Below are 21,133 nucleotides of genomic sequence, written 5' to 3'. Positions count from 1 at the left end.
CCAGACACACTCAAACTAATAGAAGAAAAACTAGGGAAGCATCTGGAACACATGGGCACTGGAAAAAATTTCCTGAACAAAACACCAATGGCTTACGCTCTAAGATCAAGAATCGACAAATGGGATCTCATAAAACTGCAAAGCTTCTGTAAGGCAAAGGACACTGTGGTTAGGACAAAACGGCAACCAACAGATTGGGAAAAGATCTTTACCAATCCTACAACAGATAGAGGCCTTATATCCAAAATATACAAAGAACTCAAGAAGTTAGACCGCAGGGAAACAAATAACCCTATTAAAAAATGGGGTTCAGAGCTAAACAAAGAATTCACACCTGAGGAATGCCGAATGGCTGAGAAACACCTAAAGAAATGTTCAACATCTTTAGTCATAAGGGAAATGCAAATCAAAACAACCCTGAGATTTCACCTCACACCGGTGAGAATGGCTAAGATCAAAAACTCAGGGGACAACAGATGCTGGCGAGGATGTGGAGAAAGAGGAACACTCCTCCATTGTTGGTGGGATTGCAGACTGGTAAAACCATTCTGGAAATCAGTCTGGAGGTTCTTCAGAAAATTGGACATTGAACTGCCTGAAGATCCAGCTATACCTCTCTTGGGCATATACCCAAAAGACGCCTCAACATATAAAAGAGACACGTGCTCCACTATGTTCATCGCAGCCTTACTTATAATAGCCAGAAACTGGAAAGAACCCAGATGCCCTTCAACAGAGGAATGGATACAGAAAATGTGGTACATCTACACAATGGAATATTACTCAGCTATCAAAAACAACGAGTTTATGAAATTCGTAGGCAAATGGTCGGAACTGGAAAATATCATCCTGAGTGAGCTAACCCAATCACAGAAAGACATACATGGTATGCACTCATTGATAAGTGGCTATTAGCCCAAATGCTTGAATTACCCTAGATCCCTAGAACAAACGAATCTCAAGACGGATGATCAAAATGTGAATGCTTCACTCCTTCTTTAAATGAGGAAAAAGAATACCCTTGGCAGGGAAGGGAGAGGAAAAGATTAAAACAGAGACTGAAGGAACACCCATTCAGAGCCTGCCCCACATGTGGCCCATACATATACAGCCACCCAATTAGACAAGATGGATGAAGCAAAGGGGTGCAGACTGACAGGAGCTGGATGTAGATCGCTCCTGAGAGACATAGCCAGAATACAGCAAATACAGAGGCGAATGCCAGCAGTAAACCACTGAACTGAGAATAGGACCCCCGTTGAAGGAATCAGAGAAAGAACTGGAAGAGCTTGAAGGGGCTCGAGACCCCATATGTACAACAATGCCAAGCAACCAGAGCTTCCAGGGACTAAGCCACTACCTAAAGACAATACATGGACTGACCCTGGACTCTGACCTCATAGGTAGCAATGAATATCTTAGTAAGAGCACCAGTGGAAGGGGAAGCCCTGGGTCCTGCTAAGACTGAACCCCCCAGTGAACTAGACTGTGGGGTGGAGGGTGGCAATGGGGGGAGGGTTGGGAGGGGAACACCCATAAGGAAGGGGAGGGGGGAGGGGAATGTTTGCCCGGAAACCGGGAAAGGGAATAACACTCGAAATGTATATAAGAAATACTCAAGTGAATAAAAAAAAAAAAAAAGGAATGAACCATCTACATTTTGGTCTTCTTTCTTCTTGAGCTGTAGAACTAGAGTTTCATAAAGGTTACTCATTGTCAGAGCCCGATTGCGCAGAACTACAGTTTCATACAGATTGCTGCTTGTCAGAGTCCGGATGTGCAGGGCCGGACATGCCTGAGGGAGAGCCAGAGATAGGACTTGCCAAACCAGCTATCAGCCCCAAGGACACTGACCATCCGTAGCCACCCCCTCCCCTTCCTTCACCCCCCTGAATGAGATGAGCCACCCTACCTGCCTGCCGAGCTGCTAGATAACACATACTCCTTGCTGATGTAATTTCGCGCCGAAAGTAACTATGCACCATTTGAATTGACCAATCATGTGTAACCGTGTGAATGCCCCTTACCTCCCCTATATAAACCCCCGAGTTTGGAAGATCGGGGTCGATTCCTCTGTCTCCTGTGTGAGATACGTGTCGATCCGGGATCCCGCTAAGACCCGATATCTCGTTAAAAAAAGCTACCTCTTGCTGTTACATCAAGAATGGCTACTCGTGATTCCTGGGGGCACCCCACCCCGCGATCGGAGCGAGAGACGCGGCTCCCCGTTTAGCGGTACGCTCTTTCATTTGGGGGCTCGTCCAGGATCGGAGCGTGACCCCCCGGAACCCTGAATGCCACTTGGAGGTACGTAAGTGTGAGTGCTGGAAAGCAGCCGCTGTGTGTGTGTGTGTGTGTGTGTGTGTGTGTGTGTGTGTGTGTGTGTGTGTGAATTAAGTCCTATAGTCTGTGTTTTTTGGTACCGGTTTAGTGTCTTGGTGCACTGTCTGGGCAGAAGAAGGATTCCTGCCCTGTGCACGGGTGGAAGAAGGTTCCCCACCCCGAAATGGCGCCTGTGAGTAGATGAAGGATTCCTACTCCGAATAGTCTTTTTCTTTCTTTTTTCCTTTTTAGAAAGCGCACCGGGGGACGCCCCAATCGTGCAGGCTCTGGGACGCGTGAGAGACGTTCCGCAAGCCAGCCTTTCTCGGGTCCTGGCTCTGGGACGCGTGAGAGACGTTCCACGAGCCGAATTTTGTCGGGAGGACCCGCCAACGGACAGTCAAAAAGATCTGACTGTGACTTGACTTCGGAGGTCGAGTTCGGCTGCCTATTTGAGTATAGGCACGAACAAGTGTGCTTAGATGTGTTAGTGTCTGTTGTTTGTATTCTGTTTCTGTATTTGGTATCCCAGAAGCAGCTAAGGTTAAGCTACAGTTTGGGCCAGGTACTGAAGGTACCAGGCATCTGTGGAAATTGGTTATAGGATGCTTTGTCTTGGTCTTGTTTGTCTGGATTGTTTTCTGTGGTATTGTAAAACAGTGTTTTATCTGTGCTTGTGCTTGCAGCCAGCGGTGATGAGTTGAGGAAGATTTAAATTTTGCTTGGGAACAAGGAATCTTTTTTTTTTAACGTGAGTATTTCTTATATACACTTCGAGTGTTATTCCCTTTCCCGGTATCCGGGCAAACATCCCCCTCCCCCCTCCCCTTCCTTATGGGTGTTCCCCTCCCAACCCTCCCCCCATTGCCGCCCTCCCCCCAACAGTCTAGTTCACTGGGGGTTCAGTCTTAGCAGGACCCAGGGCTTCCCCTTCCACTGGTGCTCTTACTAGGATATTCATTGCTACCTATGAGGTCAGAGTCCAGGGTCAGTCCATGTATAGTCTTTAGGTAGTGGCTTAGTCCCTGGAAGCTCTGATTGCTTAGCATTGTTGTACATATGGGGTCTCGAGCCCCTTCAAGCTCTTCCAGTTCTTTCTCTGATTCCTTCAATGGGGGTCCTATTCTCAGTTCAGTGGTTTACTGCTGGCATTCGCCTCTGTATTTGCTGTATTCTGGCTGTGTCTCTCAGGAGCGATCTACATCCGGCTCCTGTCGGTCTGCACCCCTTTGCTTCATCCATCTTGTCTAATTGGGTGGCTGTATATGTATGGGCCACATGTGGGGCAGGCTCTGAATGGGTGGGAACAAGGAATCTTAAAGGCAGAGTTTCAGCCGGTATGGCAATTAGTGCGTAGCTGCCTAAAAGATCAGAAATGCTGTCAACAGGCTATAAAAAAAAAAAAAAAAGGGACAGGCTGTGTTAGAAATGCAACAGGAAGAACGCCTGAAGGTAGGGAGTGCCAGGTCTGCCACCAGGCTCCAAGGGTGGGTCTCTGAGGGGCTGGAAAATGCCCCACCAATCTGGCTAAGAAAAGGAAAAGATATGAAGAGAAAGTTACAGAAATTTGAAGGGTTAAGCTAAGTCACTGAGAGAATTATTGTAAGTTGCAGAGAAAATAAGTTGATGCGTGGTTCAGGGTCTGTGAAGAAAAGTGGACAGCACCTAATAGCTGTAGAAGAAGATGCAGAGAGACTGAAAAAAAAGAAAGAAATAAAGAGGTAAAAAGAGCAGGAAGCTAGGGAAGAAAAGAGACAAAAAGAAGAGGAAATTAGAGAGCTAAAGAGAGATAAAAGACGAGAGAGGAACATATACTGGCCACAGTAGTTAGGGAACCTAGGAAGATAGTACCTGGCAACAGAAGAGAATTCCTGGCTAAAGATCAGTGTGCCTAATATGAAGAAAAAGGACACTGGGTCAGGGACTGCCCAAGAAAGGACAAGAGGGGCCACTGGAGAGCTTCTTGGTCCTAGAGTGCTGGCTATGTACAGAGATAGAAGGGAAGTGTGGATACAGGGACCCAATGCTCTGTGCTCCTATGCCCCCCAGTGGGCCAATATCCAAAGACCTTGAGTGCAAGGGGCTACTGGCAACGAACAATACTTATGGACTGCCCGAAGAACAGTGGACCTTGGCGTGGGCCGGGTAACCCACCCACTAGTTCATGGTCATCTCTGACTGCCCCTATCCCTTGCTCATGAGAAAATTGCTCTCCAAAATGGCTTGCGTGGGCTGAAATGGCTGGGTGAGGCCATGTGTATGCATATCTACAGACTGTGTATGTGGAGCTTAAGACCTGTCTCAGTGCACCAGTACCTGATGCTGGGAGATGTGTGACTTAGTCCTGTTCTGCCTGGAACATATCATTCCTGCCAGCCGGGCACTAACAATTATCACCCAATCCAGGACTTAAACTGTGATAGAGTGGCTGATGTTTTGCCTTTGAATAGAGTGTCCCAAAAGATGGGACCACTGGTCAGCTGCCATGGACTAGATTCTCCACCGGCTGGGGACAATCTGGTCACCTTGCTGCCCAATCCGGACCTGGAGCCACCACAGCACGAGTGTCAAGCACTGGCAGAAGCCCATGGGTAAGGAAAGACCTCTGCGACTGGTTGATTGACCCCTGCTGAAGGCAGAGGCTACCTTGTCTACAGACAGGAACAGTTCTCTTCATGAAGGTCAGAGATAAGTGGGTGCTGCCATGGTGGACAACACAATGTCATCTGGGATGGCTGAACCTCAACCCCCCAGTACATCAGTGCCGCAGATGCCTTTACCATCTCTTGGATGCCCTGGTGAAGCCAACAACTGTGAGTACTATTCATTGCTCAGGATATCAGGAGGGAAGTGATTCAGTGGCATGGGGCAATAACGAAGCAGATCAAGTGGCTCGAAAAATGGCTATGCAGGAGCCTATCCTGGTTGCAGGCCTGCAAGAGACAGCCACTGAGAACTAGGATCGGACTAAGGGATGGCCTCACTTAGAAAAGGCCCAAATTGCTTAAAAGATAAAGGACAATGGCACACTTGAGGGGAAAGCTATACTCCCCAGAGAACAAAGAAAAGACTCACTTTGCCAAATACAGAAATGGACTCATTTAGGAGATAAGAAGTTTGTCCAAGTAGTTAAGGTGTATGTAACAGACTTTAAGATTTTAGCCAGAGAGACAGTAGAAAGTATAAGGTATGTCAATAAGTGAATGCTTAGCAAGCAAACAGGGCAAAGAGACCTAGAGAGTTTAGTGAAAAGTCGAAGTGAACTTCACTGAGATAAAACCAGAAAAATATAATCACAAGTATCTCCTAGTGCTTGTAGATACTTTTTCAGGAATAGATAGAAGGTTTTCTCACCAAATGAGAGACGGCCTCTGCAATCATCAAGAAGATACTGGAAGAAATCTTCCCCCGATTTGGAATGCCCAAGGTAATCTGGTCAGACAAAGGCCCTATTTTCGTTGCCAAGGTAAGCCAGGGTGTGGCCAAGTATTTAGAGGTCGATTGGAAATTACATTGTATCTACAGACCTCAAAGTTCAGGACAGGTAGAGTAAATAAATAAAATTTTAAAAGAGACCCTGACCAAATTAAATTAACCATGGAGACTGGCGCAGACTGGGTGACACTCCTTCCCTCTTGCTCTCTTCAGAGCAAGAAATACCCCTTCCAGATTCAGCCTTACCCGCTTTGAGATCTTATATGGGGCCTCAGCCCCCCACCCCCGAATGTATTAGATGATGTTACTGAACCAACATGTCATAGTGCCATAGTAATAATGATTTTTGTGCCAGGCTAAAAGACCTACAGGTGATACAGAAAGAAATCTGCTCACAGCTGACAGCAGCCTATGCTCCGGAGACCCCTGAGACATCTCATCAGTCATGAGTTCCAGGAGACTGCAGCTACACTGAGCCCAGACAACTCGAGCCTCGCTGGAAAGGACCATACCTGGTGCTGCTGACCACCCTGACAGCTGTCAATTCTCAGCCCTCACCAGCCTCGTACTAGCTGTTGGGGCTGAGAGCTGGGACCTAGAGGGAAATTCAGTCATGTTTGTCCTGGGTTCTATCAAGATAGGTGTGGGATAGGCTTGATTTCCATTACAAATGATGTAACATTGCATATGTTAGTACTCTTAACACTTCTTGGGACTGTGCCTCAGGGATCACAGTCTGTATAAGCTTAGAAGTTCTAAAAGCTAGTCATGACCTTGGTGTATAGGCTTGGATAGTGTTCAGATTAGAATCCTCATGTTAAGACAACAATACCAAGCTGTTATGCTAGATGAAGCTGAGTTCTCCATGAAGTTCTAAGATTAGAACTATTAACAAAAAAAAAAGAAGTGGGGAATGTAGAACTAGAGTTTCATAAAGGTTACTCATTGTCAGAGTCCGGATGTGCAGGGCCGGACGTGCCTGAGGGAGAGCCAGAGATAGGACTCGCCAAACCAGCTATCAGCCCCAAGGACACTGATTCCTCCTAAACAGGGAGCCACATCTCTCGCTCCGATCACGGGGTGGGGTGCCCCCAGGAATCACAAGTAGCCATTCTTGATGTAACAGCAAGAGGTAGCTTTTATTAACGAGATCCCGGGTCTTAGCGGGATCCCGGGTCGACACGTATCTCACACAGGAGACAGAGGAATCGACCCCGAGCTTCCAAACTCGGGGGTTTATATAGGGGAGGTAAGGGGCATTCGCACGGTTACACATGATTGGTCAATTCAAATGGTGCATAGTTACTTTCGGCGCGAAATTACATCAGCAAGGAGTACGTGCTCTCCAGCAGCTCGGCAGGCAGGTAGGGTGGCTCATCTCACTCAGGGGGGTGAAGGAAGGGGAGGGGGTGGCTACGGATGGTCAGTGTCCTTGGGGCTGATAGCTGGTTTGGCAAGTCCTATCTCTGGCTCTCCCTCAGGCACGTCCGGCCCTGCACATCCGGACTCTGACAAGCAGCAACCTTTATGAAACTCTAGTTCTGCACATTCGGGCTCTGACAATGAGTAACCTTTATGAAACTCTAGTTCTACACCAGCATCTGCTGTCACCTGAGTTTTTGATCTTAGCCATTCTCACTGGTGTGAGGTGAAATCTCAGGGTTATTTTGATTTGCATTTCCCTGATGACTAAAGATGTTGAACATTTCTTTAGGTGCTTCTCAGCCATTGAGTATTCCTCAGTTGAGAATTCTTTGTTTAGCTCTGTACCCCATTTTTTCAATAGGATTATTTGATTCTCTGGAGTCTAACTTCTTCAGTTCTTTGTATATTTTGGATATATTAGTCTTCAATCAGATGTAGGATTGGTAAAGGCCTTTTCCCAATCTGTTGGTTGCCGTCAAAACTAGTTTTCCTTTTGATGTTTTAAACTTTATTGACTTACGTGTGGGTGTGTATGCACACCCCACAGTGTGTGTGTGTGTGTGTGTGTGTGTGTGTGTGTGTGTTTGTGTGTGTGTGTGTTTGTGTTTGTGTGTGTGTGTGTGTGTGTGTGTGTGTGTGTGTGTGTGTGTGCACTCATGGGTGTATGTAAATCCAGAGGACATCTCTGAGAGTTGGTTCTCTCCTTCCATCATGAGGGTTCTGGGAATCAAACTCAGGGCTTGAAGCTTCACAAGTGCCTTTGCCCACAAAGTCATCTTCACAGCCCCTGTTTTGTTTTGCTCTATCGTGTTTTGTTTTGTTTAAGGCAGCGTTACTCTATAGCTTAGACTAGTATGCAATCTTCCTGCCTCAGCTTCACAAATGCTAGGATTACATGCTTGCCTGGCTATTTCTTGACTTCTTTCAAAAGATAACGCAAACTGAATAATGATTTTTTAAAAGGAAAAAGTCTATATGTGTAAACATAAATTCATTTTCTGAAAGGTTTCCAGGTTTTGGGACATGATAAATAAATAAATAAAAAAAACAGAAAGTACATGTGTAAGTCGTTTTTTTTTTCTATACATAATAAAAAGGCAAGAGCATACTTCATGGCTGACTAATCATAAGCTTCAGAAAGCATTTACCTAAGTTTTGTGAGTTACGACTTACTCCACAATTCTGGGAGTTTGAGCAAATCCATCCAATGGTGCTGTCTTACTTTGTTTCTACTGCTGTGATGAACACCGTGACCAAAAGCAACTTCTAGAGAGGTTTCCTCACCTTCACGGTGGCAATCCAAAATGAAGAAAGTCAGGGCAGGTGTAAGGCAGGCTATGGATTCAGGAACTGATGTAGAAACCATGGAGAACCTCTACTTACTCGCTTGCTCTCCACGGTTGGCTTAGTCTGCTTTCTGAACAACCCAGAACCATCTGCCCAGGGACAGCATTGTCTACAGGGGGCTAGGCCCATCCACTCAATCACTAATCAGTCAGCTGATGAAGGCATGCTCTCAGTTGATATGTCTTCTTCTTCAGTGACTACTGCTTGTGTCAAATTGACAAAACCAAAACCAAAAACAATCAGCACAGGTATAATCTTTAAACCCAAAGAGCTCGAACTTCTTAAAAGTTTGTATATACTGAAATCAAATTCTTCTTCAGCCTTTAACATCTGAAAAGTACTGTTTTAGTCTGTAGCCTAGTAACAGTTTCTTTGTGTCTGCCATACAAATTCATCCCTTTTTGTACGACCTGCTATCAGTTCTTTGGACCACTGAGGGAAATTCCATTGTATGTATGCGTATGCCATCTGTTCATCCATTCTCCACTCTGAGGCATTTGGGGATATTTGCATTTTAGTCAATTATAAAATAAAGAGGAGGGGATTCTTTACAAATATATGTATCCAGGTTTGGTTTGAGCATACACATTAATCTAAGCTTTGGTGTGAAGTTCCTGGATGTGAAAACTGTCCAGCTTTAGAAAGCACTATTCTGCATTCAGCAGAAAAGCATGTGTTCCTGTTGCTCCTCTTCCTCCTCAGCATTCAGCACCTTCCACTGTTTGCTAAATCTAACATCTAACAGACAGCCGCTCGTTGTATCTCTTTGTAGCATCCTTGCCTGTCTGTTAGATTTTCTTAGCAAGCATTCTTCACATATTTTGTATCAAAGTATTTATTAAATATGAGCTCTCCATATTATTTCCTATCATTTTTGATACTAACACTGGCCACACAACATAATTTGGAATGTGATGTTTTTGTCTGTTGAAAGACTGTGAACATTGTTATTTCTTCCTTAACTGCTTCATTATTTGCATCAGATAAGCCATCTAGGACTGGAGTTTTACTAGTGGAAGATTTTTAGCTACAAGTTCACTGCCTTTAATAGCTGTAGAACTATTCAAAATTTTTCTGGTGAGTTTGGGTTGCTGAAGGACTCGCCCCTTTTATCTACGGTCAAATTTATGCCCACAGGGTTATCTGCAGTAATTCCTTACTTGACTTTGAACATCTGTAGGTTCTGTAGTCTATCTTCCTTTTCAGTACTAATATTGGCAAGCTTATTATTTTGTCATCGTTATTCTTAGCTTCGTTAAATGCTTGTTGAGTTTATTCATCATTTAAAGATCCAGCTGTTAGTTTCATTTATTTCTTCTAATGCTTTTGTGTTCAACTTCACATGTTTCTATTTTAATCCATTCTATTTCCTTCATCTGCTGGCTCTGGGTTAACTTGCCCTCTTCGCTCTAGTTCCTTTAGACAGTTTAATGACTTAGTACTTTGTTCTGTGTTCTCATTCTGCTTTTATGATTTTTTCTTTCAATATTTTTACAGCAATGTGTCTATGCATGAATAATCTTTGCATTTGGACTTAATAGAAAGTCACTAGATATTATGAATGTTATGTCTTGTATGTTTTCTTGAGAAGCATATATTTTACAATATAACAACTACAGAAGCCAATTCCTCTGTCCAGAAGTACTTGCTGTTATTTACCTGCTTAATTAGTTAGTAGCTTAGTCAGACTATGTGTGTAATTTATTTCCCTCACATTGTAAAGACTTGGTGTCACTCTTCAGTAGGTACAACATAGGTCATGCAAATAACTGTCTTTGGATGACAATGATTTTATTTGAGTATTTCCATTCTTTGTTTCTGTTAACTGTAGATCTACTTCAATTTACCATCAAAACCCCCATTGTTTTCTTAAGCCTGCTTAGGCTTGATCTTCTCTATACTGTTTTTGGTACACTGTGTCCTTGATGAGAACTGATCTCAAGCTCTGGCCTGCTTGGCCCCTGAACTAGACTTGGACCATTATATGAGCACTGTTGGATTAGACTGGTACCAATATATGGTACCTCTGTTGTTCTCAGCTTGCCTCCCTTGGTATGAAATCGGCCCTCTGAATGGGAGCTGAGTAAAGAAAGGCAGCCTGTACCCCATCCCTCAGCTACATTTACCAGAAGCTTACTCTTTTTTTTTTTAAATTAACTTGAGTATTTCTTATATACATTTCGAGTGTTATTCCCTTTTCCGGTTTCTGGGCAAACATCCCCCTAATCCCTCCCCCTCCCCTTCATTATGGGTGTTCCCCTCCCCATCCTCCCCCCATTGCTGCCCTCCCCCCAACAATCTAGTTCACTGGGGGTTCAGTCTTAGCAGGACCCAGGGCTTCCCCTTCCACTGGTGCTCTTACTAGGATATTCATTGCTACCTATGAGGTCAGAGTCCAGGGTCAGTCCATGTATAGTCTTTAGGTAGTGGCTTAGTCCCTGGAAGCTCTGATTGCTTGGCATTGTTGTACATATGGGGTCTCGAGCCCCTTCAAGCTCTTCCAGTTCTTTCTCTGATTCCTTCAACAGGGGTCCTATTTTCAGTTCAGTGGTTTGCTGCTGGCAATACAATATAGCACAGGTCGGCTTCAAACTCATAATCAAGCTGAGGGTGACCTTGAACTCTTAGTCCTGGAGTGCTGGCACTGTTGGCATGCACTACCACACATAGTGTTATACTTTGCTAATAATTATGCCCAGCTGTGCCTAAGAAGATGATAGTCCTCTCTGTTCTCTCAATTTCCAATCAAGCTATGTGGATGCTGTCAAGAACCCTGGCCACTACATGGTCCTAGCCCATTTCATTACTTTTACAGGTCTCTAGTTTGATTTCTTTATCTGAGAGGTTATAATTATGATCATCATAGTTAGGTTGTAAGACTCAAAATGTTGAGGAAGGTGGTATGGTTTTCAGTGGACAACTGCCAGGTGTTAGAGCTACTCACAAATTCCATCGCCCCTTCTGTGGAAGACAGTGCTGATATCAGTTCTATTGTCTATGTCACTACAAAGCTATCATGGAGATATCATCCAGGGATAGAGAAATAGATTGCATTGTAATTCAAGTCTCTAAAATTTCGCTGTGAGTGTTGAGTGTGTTCTTAATAAAGATACCTTAGAGTAAGGCCAAGTCTTGTTTTATATGAAGAATTCTCTCCTCCCCTCTTTCCCAGATGCCCCACACATTAGCACTGAGCATTTCTTTCTCAGTCCCACAGGACAGAATGCTGAGATCCCTCAAACTTCGTGTCATCTAGAGTATCATATAGCTCCATTGACTGAGCACTCTCAAAGAGAAAATACAAGGGAAATAGATATAACCTGCATCAGAAAATTCTTTGTGTAACACAGGCGCCTTGCCCAGGTTACACTGACACACAGGCCCAATCTGCTGCCACTGTGACACAACACTGGGCTAGACGAGGAATAGGGCCAGGGAAAGAAAGAAAGAAAGAAAGAAAGAAAGAAAGAAAGAAAGAAAGAAAGAAAGAAAGAAAGAAAGAAAGAAAGAAAGAAAGAAAGAAAGAGAATGAGAGAGAGAGATAGAGAGAAAGAAAGAAAGAAAAAGAAAGAAAGAAAGAAAGAAAAAGAAAGAAAGAAAGAAAGAAAGAAAGAAAGAAAGAAAGAAAGAAAGAAAGAAAGAAAGAGAAAGGAAGGAAGGAAGGAAGGAAGGAAGGAAGGAAGGAAGGAAAGACAGAGGGAGGAAGGGAGGGAGGGAGGGAGGGAGGGAGGAAGGGAAGGAGAGAGGGAAGGAGGGAGGGAAGGAGGAGAAGGAAGAAGAAAAGAAAGGAAGCAAGGAGGAAGGAAGGAAGTAAGCAAGCATTGTTACTGGCTCTCCCAGTCTCTTTTCTAGAACTCTAGCCAAAAAAGATAAGTTCCTCTGTGGAATTTTACAACCTAGGTCTGCCACAAAATCCCCCAATTTTGCCTACCCTGGAGTCAGAGAAAAAAACAATTCTACTGACTGACACCTGGGCCCCCTAGCAGCCACCCCTGTAGTGCTGCCCCAGCCTCCCTGGGTCCCTCTCCCAGCAGCCAGCTTTGTTGACTTTTCAGCATCCTAGCTGGGTGCTCTCCACAGTATGTTCAGAGCTTTCAATTACAGGACCCAGGCTCTAGAGGTTTATATCATTGTGGAATGAAACAGAAGCTTATATTCACTTTTAATTTCTCAAATAAAACTTTTAAGACAGTTTCACATCCTAAATGTAGGCTTGAAAAGTACTATAAATACTTTCATGGCTGTGTTTGCTTTTATGAGTAATAATTAATATAAAAATTAGAAAACCTAAAATGTTAAGAAAACAATAATTCATATTTTTCCACACAGAAATTATCTTAATATTCTGAGTACATATTTCCTGACAGTTTTAAACATTCAGAGAATTTATCTTACTAAAATGTTAAAATTTTGCATAAATGCCCCTAAAACTCTCATTAGAATGAGTTGTCCTCCTCACAAAATCTGATAGATTTACTCATTCGGGGAACATCTCAGGAAAAAGAGAACTCTAACATGTTAACATATTCATCTTGATCTCGCCCCAAGATTCATCTGTAAGACTCGAAAAAAGCCCTCTGAGCCCTACGTTTGGGAGGTCCCACTCACGGAGACACAGAGATGGAGATCGATGCAATAAGCAAGAGGTTTAATGATCCAGTGCACTGAGGTGACCCTGTACTTGGGACAGAGGTGACCCAGAAGAACAAAGGCCCACACCCTCTATATTTTTTCAGGGTATAGGCTTTAGGTTACAGCATGAGTTGGTTATTTCTCATTGGTGGGGCCTATTACCTTTAGAATTCATTGGTAGCCGCCTATTGTCCTTTGAATCCATTGGAGGCCCTTGGTTGGGTTAATATCTTTGGCACACAGAGGGTGTGGTGAAGGATCCCTGCTAAGGCGGTTAGCTCATTTCCTGGAACAGGGTTAATCCTAAATTCTGCCTGGTGTTTGCCTAAGGCAGCCGTTGTCCTTAAGTTTGAATCTTACATATCCATAAGACAGAAGCAGGTTTCTAACATAATTGGGAAAAAATCGGATTGCCCAAATAAAGCTGTATGAGGTAAGTGAGCTGACATGGTCCTTGGTGAACACCAGCCCAACTCACGGAACTCTAGGAGCCAATGCCAGCACTGCCTTTCTCAGTCCCTTCTGTGAGATTGCTGGAGGGGACTTATAGAACAGAGCCTGAAAGAAATGGGAGAAAACAGGGAAAAGAACAACAGAACTCTGAATATTCATTCAATCAAATATTATCAGCTCAATCCCAATGTGAACATAACTAAAATTTTAAGATGGAAACTGATCTTCCCATGAAGAATTATTTTTCTTTTAAATTAACAGTAAATCACAATTTTCCTGCTGCAACTCAAATGCTCTATGGGAAGGAGTGAGGAGTGCCTGCTCCTTCACATTATGACATTGACTGCCACTGGGTGTTAAGGTTACTCCACTTAGAAAAGAAAATGCACAGAAACATTCCAGAAACCCATAAGACAGCGTTTATTGGTGCCTGGGAGATGGTTCAGCAGTTGAGAGCACTGGCTGCTCTTGCAGAGGACCGGGTGGAGTTCCCAGCACTGGCACGGCAGCTCTCAAGCGTCTGTACCAAGGAAGCGGCTGGCTTTACCTCACTCTAACTCTGTTCCTACATCTGGTTTATTTGGATGCTGCTGCTCTGTGGCAATCGATGAAACACTTAAGAATTCAAGTCTAATTTAAAGAATCAGCATCAACCTCAACAAGGATTTTCATAAAACAAATGATGAAGTATAAAAATAAGTTAAAGATCTGGGCAAAAATTTAACAGCAAGAACAAAAAATCAGAAAGGAGATATGAATCCTGAAAGGAAAACGTAGACATAGAAGGGTCAATATAAAATCAAACAGAACTCCAGAGAGAGCATCACCAATATACTGACCAGGAAGAAGAAAGAATGTCCAGAAGTTAAGATAAGGTTATTGAAACAGTTTATTCACATAATAATAAAAAAGGGGAAAACTAAGCAATCACAAGCAAGACTGAACAAAACTGAAGGTTAAAAGGTGAAATATTTTTAAAATAAAAGTTAAAACTCTCATTACTACTTCTTTTAAAAATCTCTACTTGAAGTGCATACTACAAAAAAATTAACATATGCCTCGTAAAAGAGAGTATATTTTGAGGGAAAGAAAATGTGCTTAACAAATTCTAGAATATTCGAATTCTAGAATATCAACTGCATCAGAAGGAAGTCCTGGCAGTGGTGCAGCACCATAGAGAATGTACCCTCACTCACACACTGACCAACTCTAGGGGACAGAGAAAACTAAACCAAGCAGGCATTCACAGACGAACCCGAAATCAAAACAAATCCAAGCTTTCCACTAAACTCAACAGTTCACGCCATCTGATCAAGAAATACAGGTCAGCCTGGTTAATGTATGTGCATTATAAGTCTATAAGAAAGTATGGTCTTTCCGTTTTATATAATGTATAAATCTGTCAAATAACAAAACAGTAAAATACATTCTCAAGCAAGACTAGTTTTAAAGCATTACATCAAAAATATTTTAGATATCTTAAACTTTTCTTTTATGAAATACTGAATCCTCTTAATAGTGAAGTAACCAGGAAAATGCACAGTAATGTACATTTGAAGCTCCAAGTAGCTCCGGGCCAAGGCAAGTTTAAAGGAAAAGCGCCAGGGCTCACTGTCCTCTTTGCTGTTGGTCCTAGCAGAGGCCTCTGTCCTTCTGTGGGGCGGGTTTCCTGTGCTCTGCTCCCATGCAGGCAACAGGACTCCTCCAACAGCAACATCCCCTTCACAGAGGAGACGCTTTCCTTGGGCTTCCTCTTTGCCTGCCCTGCCCGCCAATCGACTCCTCTTCTCTCTGTGACAAGCCTGCTCCTCAAGTGAGCAGGAGAGCTGCAATCCTTCCACTTCCTATCCAGTTCCCCCTCCTAACTGTTCACTCCATCACCCAGACACCCTCTGCTCTCCTCTCGGGAAACTACAACTGTTCTTGCATTTTGGCCACACCTCCAATACAGTGAGTCCAAAACATGCCTGCAGCCCTTGAATTTCATGAGCTCCAAGTCTCTAATAATGCAATTAATCCTACCATCTCTTTGAACTCCACCAGTCTAAAATAAAATTAAGTTTTAAAATAAGTCCCTCTACCTGACAGTCAATTAACCTACCAAGCCAATGTTTCCATTGCTCAGAAGCAGCCCTTCAGTTACTCACTAGTTCTGCTGTCCAGTCAGTCACTGGGCATCCTTTATTCTTTTGTTATTATTTGTCCTCGCTGTCTTTTCTAATAGCAACCACACTAACACAGGCTGCACTATCCACACCTAACGGACAAGCGATCTGCTCTAGCAAGTCCTCCATAATGCCATTAACTACATTCGCCTACAGCATCTCATAAAGCGTAGGATGAGCAACAATGAAACTGGCACAAGCCTTCTGAATGACACCAAGTTTTAATGTAAGCAACAGAATGTGAATACAACAATTCTGGTCCAGAACTCACATTGGCAACAAACTGAGAGGAACTTAGCTGTCCAGAAAAAGCAGAATACTTCAATTTTGGACTACATATGCAAAAGAAAAAATAAATTTATATAAAATCAAAAGTCATAAGTCATATAGAATTCATAATATATTCCAATTTTATTTAAATTTTAAATGTTATAAAATCATATAGAAGAAAATATCATCAGGTCAAATATCTCTTACGTAATAGATACAGACTCAGAAGTGTACAAATTTGGAATATATGCAAAACCTTGACCAACAGAGTACACCTAATCCTACAATCAAAATTCCAAACTGTTCACTGAAACACTAAGTGCTAACGATGCTTCAAGATTTTATTTAGAGACCATTTATTCTTTATATTTTCAGATAGATTTCAGAGCCTCACCCATGTAACAATGTTAATCTTTGTGTTAACATTTTGAGATTTTATTCCTCTGATTTCCATAATTGTAACATTAATTTTCTTATTCTTACAGTGCCAAGATATAAATTCTTTTTTTTTCTCTTTTTTCGGAGCTGGGGACCGAACCCAGGGCCTTGCACTTGCTAGGCAAGCGCTCTACCACTGAGCTAAATCCCCAACCCCTAAGATATAAATTCTTAAATGGCAAAAAGCATAATGAAAATCATTTGAAATACCTTTTAATATCCACAAAACAAATGAACTGCATATATGAACAATAGAATTTGGAGAGAGAGAAAACTTCCAGGTCTCACTATAGCCTACTATCAGAGAATGAAGTTACCCAAGCCAGTGGGGCAGAACACACTTTCATCTCAACACTACAGGCAGAAGGACTTCCCACAAGTAGAATGTGAGACCAGCCTGATCCACATAATGAGTTCTAGACCAACCAAAGCTACGTGAGACTCTGTCTCACAAAGCAAATGAAAACAGCGAAATGCTCAGCTGAGCAGCAAACACAATCCAGCCCTCGAACCCTAACTACTACTTAGAAACATAAGCTCACATGACCAGTGGGGTTCACGTACACTAGCAGCCTTCTGTCATAGCTACTGTTGCCTTACATTCCTCCTGCCCACCTATCCAAACACTCCTCTGTGAGAAGGCCCTTTGGGAAAAAGCTCTGACACCATCTGTTTCCCAGGTACACCCGGGATTTCCGATAAGTCACAGTAGTCCAGAGCCTCTGGTTTACAGGGGGGCTTTTCTAAATGTCATTTGAACAGCTCTGCACGGCCTCTCACCGCAGACCTGCCTCTTCGCTGACTTGAAGCTGCACTACTCCATACCCATAGAGCTGCCAAGATCTCCAGCTTGCCTCACCTGTTTGTGCTGAGCTCCTTTTCCCTCTCTGACTCCAACTGACTGATCATCCTTACAGTCCTTCGGTGTCCATTTTTAAATTCTTTTATCTACTAGACCAAGAATCTGGAAAAGAAATCTATGTCCTTAGTGGCATTTGTACATGAAAATATCTGCCTATCATGGCTACTCATTCATGAAGCTTCCTTGAGGTTTGTTTGTTTGTTTTAATCTGAATGACTTTCTTCATGTTCTTACCCCTTTTCCCCCTCCACTACTGCACATTCACAAGCCATATAATATCATGAAAAGTGAAACACTTGTAAAATGATGATTCCATATTATTATAGCACTGAAAAATTACCATAGAAGTAATATCATAGACATCATAATTGTTCATTCGTCTCTTTAGGAAAAAACAGAATGAAGTTTATTTATTTATTTTAAATAAAGCTGTGCTATTGTGCCAAAAATACTCTCTTGTTTGATTGCACCTCTTGGTTAGGTCATGAGGGTGACACACAGAGATTGGCCTAGGCTATCTGGGCTGGTTAAGTATGTCCATTTTTGATGTCCACACAATGAGGAAATCACCTAACAACGCCTCACAGAACACAGGATGTGCCCACAGGATGCGCCCCTCACAGAACACAGGATGCGCCCCTCACAGAACACAGGATGTGCCCCTCACAGAACACAGGATGTGCCCACAGGATGCGCCCCTCACAGAACACAGGATGTGCCCACAGGATGCGCCCCTCACAGAACACAGGATGCGCCCCTCACAGAACACAGGATGCGCCCCTCACAGAACACAGGATGTGCCCCTCACAGAACACAGGATTGCCCACAGGATGCGCCCCTCACAGAACACAGGATGTGCCCACAGGATGTGCCCCTTACAGAACACAGGATGCGCCCCTCACAGAACACAGGATGAGCCCACAGGATGTGCCCCTCACAGAACACAGGATGCGCCCTTGTTACTGACACTCGAGCCTACTGTGCTCCCACATTGCTGACTTTGGTAGATTGTGATATATCACATCAATTATTATTTAGCTATTGTATGTGCCTGACTGATTTTATCAACAAGAATGTTAGCTCACCACAGACAGGGACCGTTTTACATTTTGTTGGAATGTTTTCTTATTTAAAGTAATTCTTTCTCATACTTAAAGTTCTTTCAGGGCCATAACAAGAATAAATGTTTAATATGCAATATTCACTGAATAGAATTGTTACTTAATATATTTTCTACATACGATTCTACAACATCAACATGCATATAAAATAAATAATGGTTTTACCCCAAGATTCCAACTGTTCAAGCGAACTTCAATGTCACTGTCATCCAAAGAAATAGGAGACTTTTTTGGATGAACTTCCTGAAATACAAAATAAAAAATGGAGAAAATGAGGAAGCAATGGAAAAAACAAAGGAGGAAAGAAAGAGGAAAAAGGGGGAAGTAGGAGGAAGAAGAGAAAACAACAGAAGATGTAAGTCATTGGAAGTCACGACAGCTGTGTGCACTTGCTGGGTACCGGCACCGCCCTCAGAGGAGAGCATCGAGTTACAACTGAGCTATAGTCGAGACTCTAACCAATGACGTTTGTTATAGAGGTTACGGCAATGAGACGCCTTAACAATATGTTCACAAAGTAACTAGATTTCAAAACAAAAGAATATTTTGAAAATTAATCCAGACTTTTCTCTTTAAGTTTTTCTACAAGAAGCTGCAACTGTGCAGGGAGGGGACGTGAAAAGATGAATTATTTACTTTCCTTAAAATTAGTTAACAGGAAAGTTTTGTGTTGATGTCCAAGAAGCTCTTTGTTCTTAAATTCATTCTCATTCATACACTGTATAAAAAGAGAAATAAACTCAGGACTCACATCATAAAAATGCAATTATGGTAACTCTTTACTTTCCTCCTGCATAATTCATAGTGTTACACATTTATCAACCAAATTAAAGCTAATCAATTAAAGATAGCCTATGAGCTATGCAGAGAAATAACTAACAGTCTTGAAGTTCTAGGTCAAGCTGCACAAAAACAACTGTTTTACAGACCTGCAGTCTCTTCTGAGATGGGCTCTGTTGACAGAACAGGCCTGTGCTTTTGAAGAATCTTGGTGCTAAACACGGGGTGGAACCACCTATGATTATTTACACTGAAACACAGCTCTCCATAGTCTACTGACTTTCTCTAGTTTCTTTTCAACAAAATGTAAGAAGTTTCTATTATTTCTAACCTTAATAATTGTGATGACTTCACTGGTGGTCATCCCTTATGGTTGACTTCTTTCTGAACACATGGTCTCCCTTGTAACTCAAAGTTACACACCCTGAGGGAGCGAACATTAGGTAATAATGACTGCACATAAGGACACTTCTCCCTTACACAGCTTCTTCAAATCAGGCTACAGACAGCACACTGATACAAACGGCATTTTATCTGAATATATACATTGGTTATCTTTATTTTAAAAGCAGCATTTCCTCCAACAGCATAAATTAATCCACTTTTTAATTGTATGATCACTGGGGGTTCTAATCTCTCAATTAATATACTGAGTGAAGAGACTAAATAAGGAACAACAGAATGTTTCCGAGTTACTCTTTGACATCCAGGAGAAATGATGGGCTGACCAGCATAGATCAGCATCATTGAGCAAGCAGAATCACACCATTCTTTTTGACATCCATAAGACTTGACATCCAAAACCTTCACACTTGTTTGTTTGTTTGTTTGTTTGTTTGTTTGTTTGTGTTGAGATAAGGTTTCTCTGTATAGCTCTGGCTATCCTAGAACTTGCTCTGTAGACTAGGCAGACCTCAAACTCACAGAGATCCACCTGCCACTGACTCCCGAGTGTTGGGATTAAAGGCATTTGCCGCTGCCACCACACAACCTTGCACTTCATTTTTTAACTTCAGACTTTTATATACTAATTGGAACTTTAACAAATGGTGGGATTCTTTTTAAAACAAAGAAAAAACAGAAGTAAAACCTAGTCTTACACAGATCTTTGAAGTAATGTGTTGTCTGTCTTCTCTATCAGTTGGACTCACAGAATGGGACCTCATTCGGAGCTTTCCAGTGTACTGTTCTCTATTAAAGAGACCAAAAGAGTAACAGTCAAACTGTGAAAAATCAAAGGACAGAAAATACCCAAATCTAGGATTACCTACTTTCTTCCTTGACATGAGAGTTCATAGCAATTATGATTCACTCAACAGAAAAAAAGTCATGTAAATAAACAAATAAATAAATAAGCATTTGTACTTTCACACCTTATTTCATTTACATTAAATCGTAAGTAAAATGCCACATAAAGGTTATATACTTCCTTACAAACAAATGCTGTTTTCAAGTGGGACTTAACTACATATATTTAAATACTTTCTCTTCCTTTCCCTTTTTCCCAGTGTTAAGAGAAAATAAAGTATACATTCTTAAAGAAACACTGTCTTGTCGTCAACAAGTTTTGTTACATTCAAGATGAAACCTTAGAATATATAAAATAACAAAATTTCCTAACTGCTTAAAGTTTCAATTATTTTGAAACTAAGAATTCTCAGGACACAGAAGTTGTTGATTTAAAAATAAATCATGCTAATTCAGGTAAAATGCCTTAAGTCTAGGAACTAGGGAGATGGCTCAGCAGTTAAGAAATCTGTCTTCTATTCCAAGTTCAATTCCCAGAACCCACATAGGAATAATTCCAGTTCCAAGGAATCTGCTGCTTTCCGCTGGCCTCCATGGACACCAGGCTACACACTTGCTACACAGACATGCATGCA

General features: G+C 42.4%; 1 protein-coding gene across 5 annotated transcripts in view; it reads right to left on the bottom strand.

The window, feature by feature from the left end:
- Positions 1-21,133, bottom strand: part of Cep112 (centrosomal protein 112) — a 467,011-nt gene that overhangs the window by 389,619 nt on the left and 56,259 nt on the right. For all 5 annotated transcript variants that reach the window (NM_001105849.1, XM_087570857.1, XM_087570858.1 and 2 more), the window contains exons 5-6: positions 20,351-20,441; positions 18,636-18,713 (exon numbers count right to left, since the gene is read on the bottom strand). In NM_001105849.1, coding sequence (NP_001099319.1) covers positions 18,636-18,713; positions 20,351-20,441 — 169 coding nt within the window. The remainder of the gene's footprint in view (positions 1-18,635; positions 18,714-20,350; positions 20,442-21,133) is intronic.

The sequence above is a fragment of the Rattus norvegicus genome, chromosome 10, assembly GCF_021556685.1.
Source record: "Rattus norvegicus strain SHRSP/BbbUtx chromosome 10, alternate assembly SHRSP_T2T, whole genome shotgun sequence".
NCBI lineage: Eukaryota > Metazoa > Chordata > Mammalia > Rodentia > Muridae > Rattus > Rattus norvegicus.
This window is presented reverse-complemented; position numbering and strand designations above follow the sequence as displayed.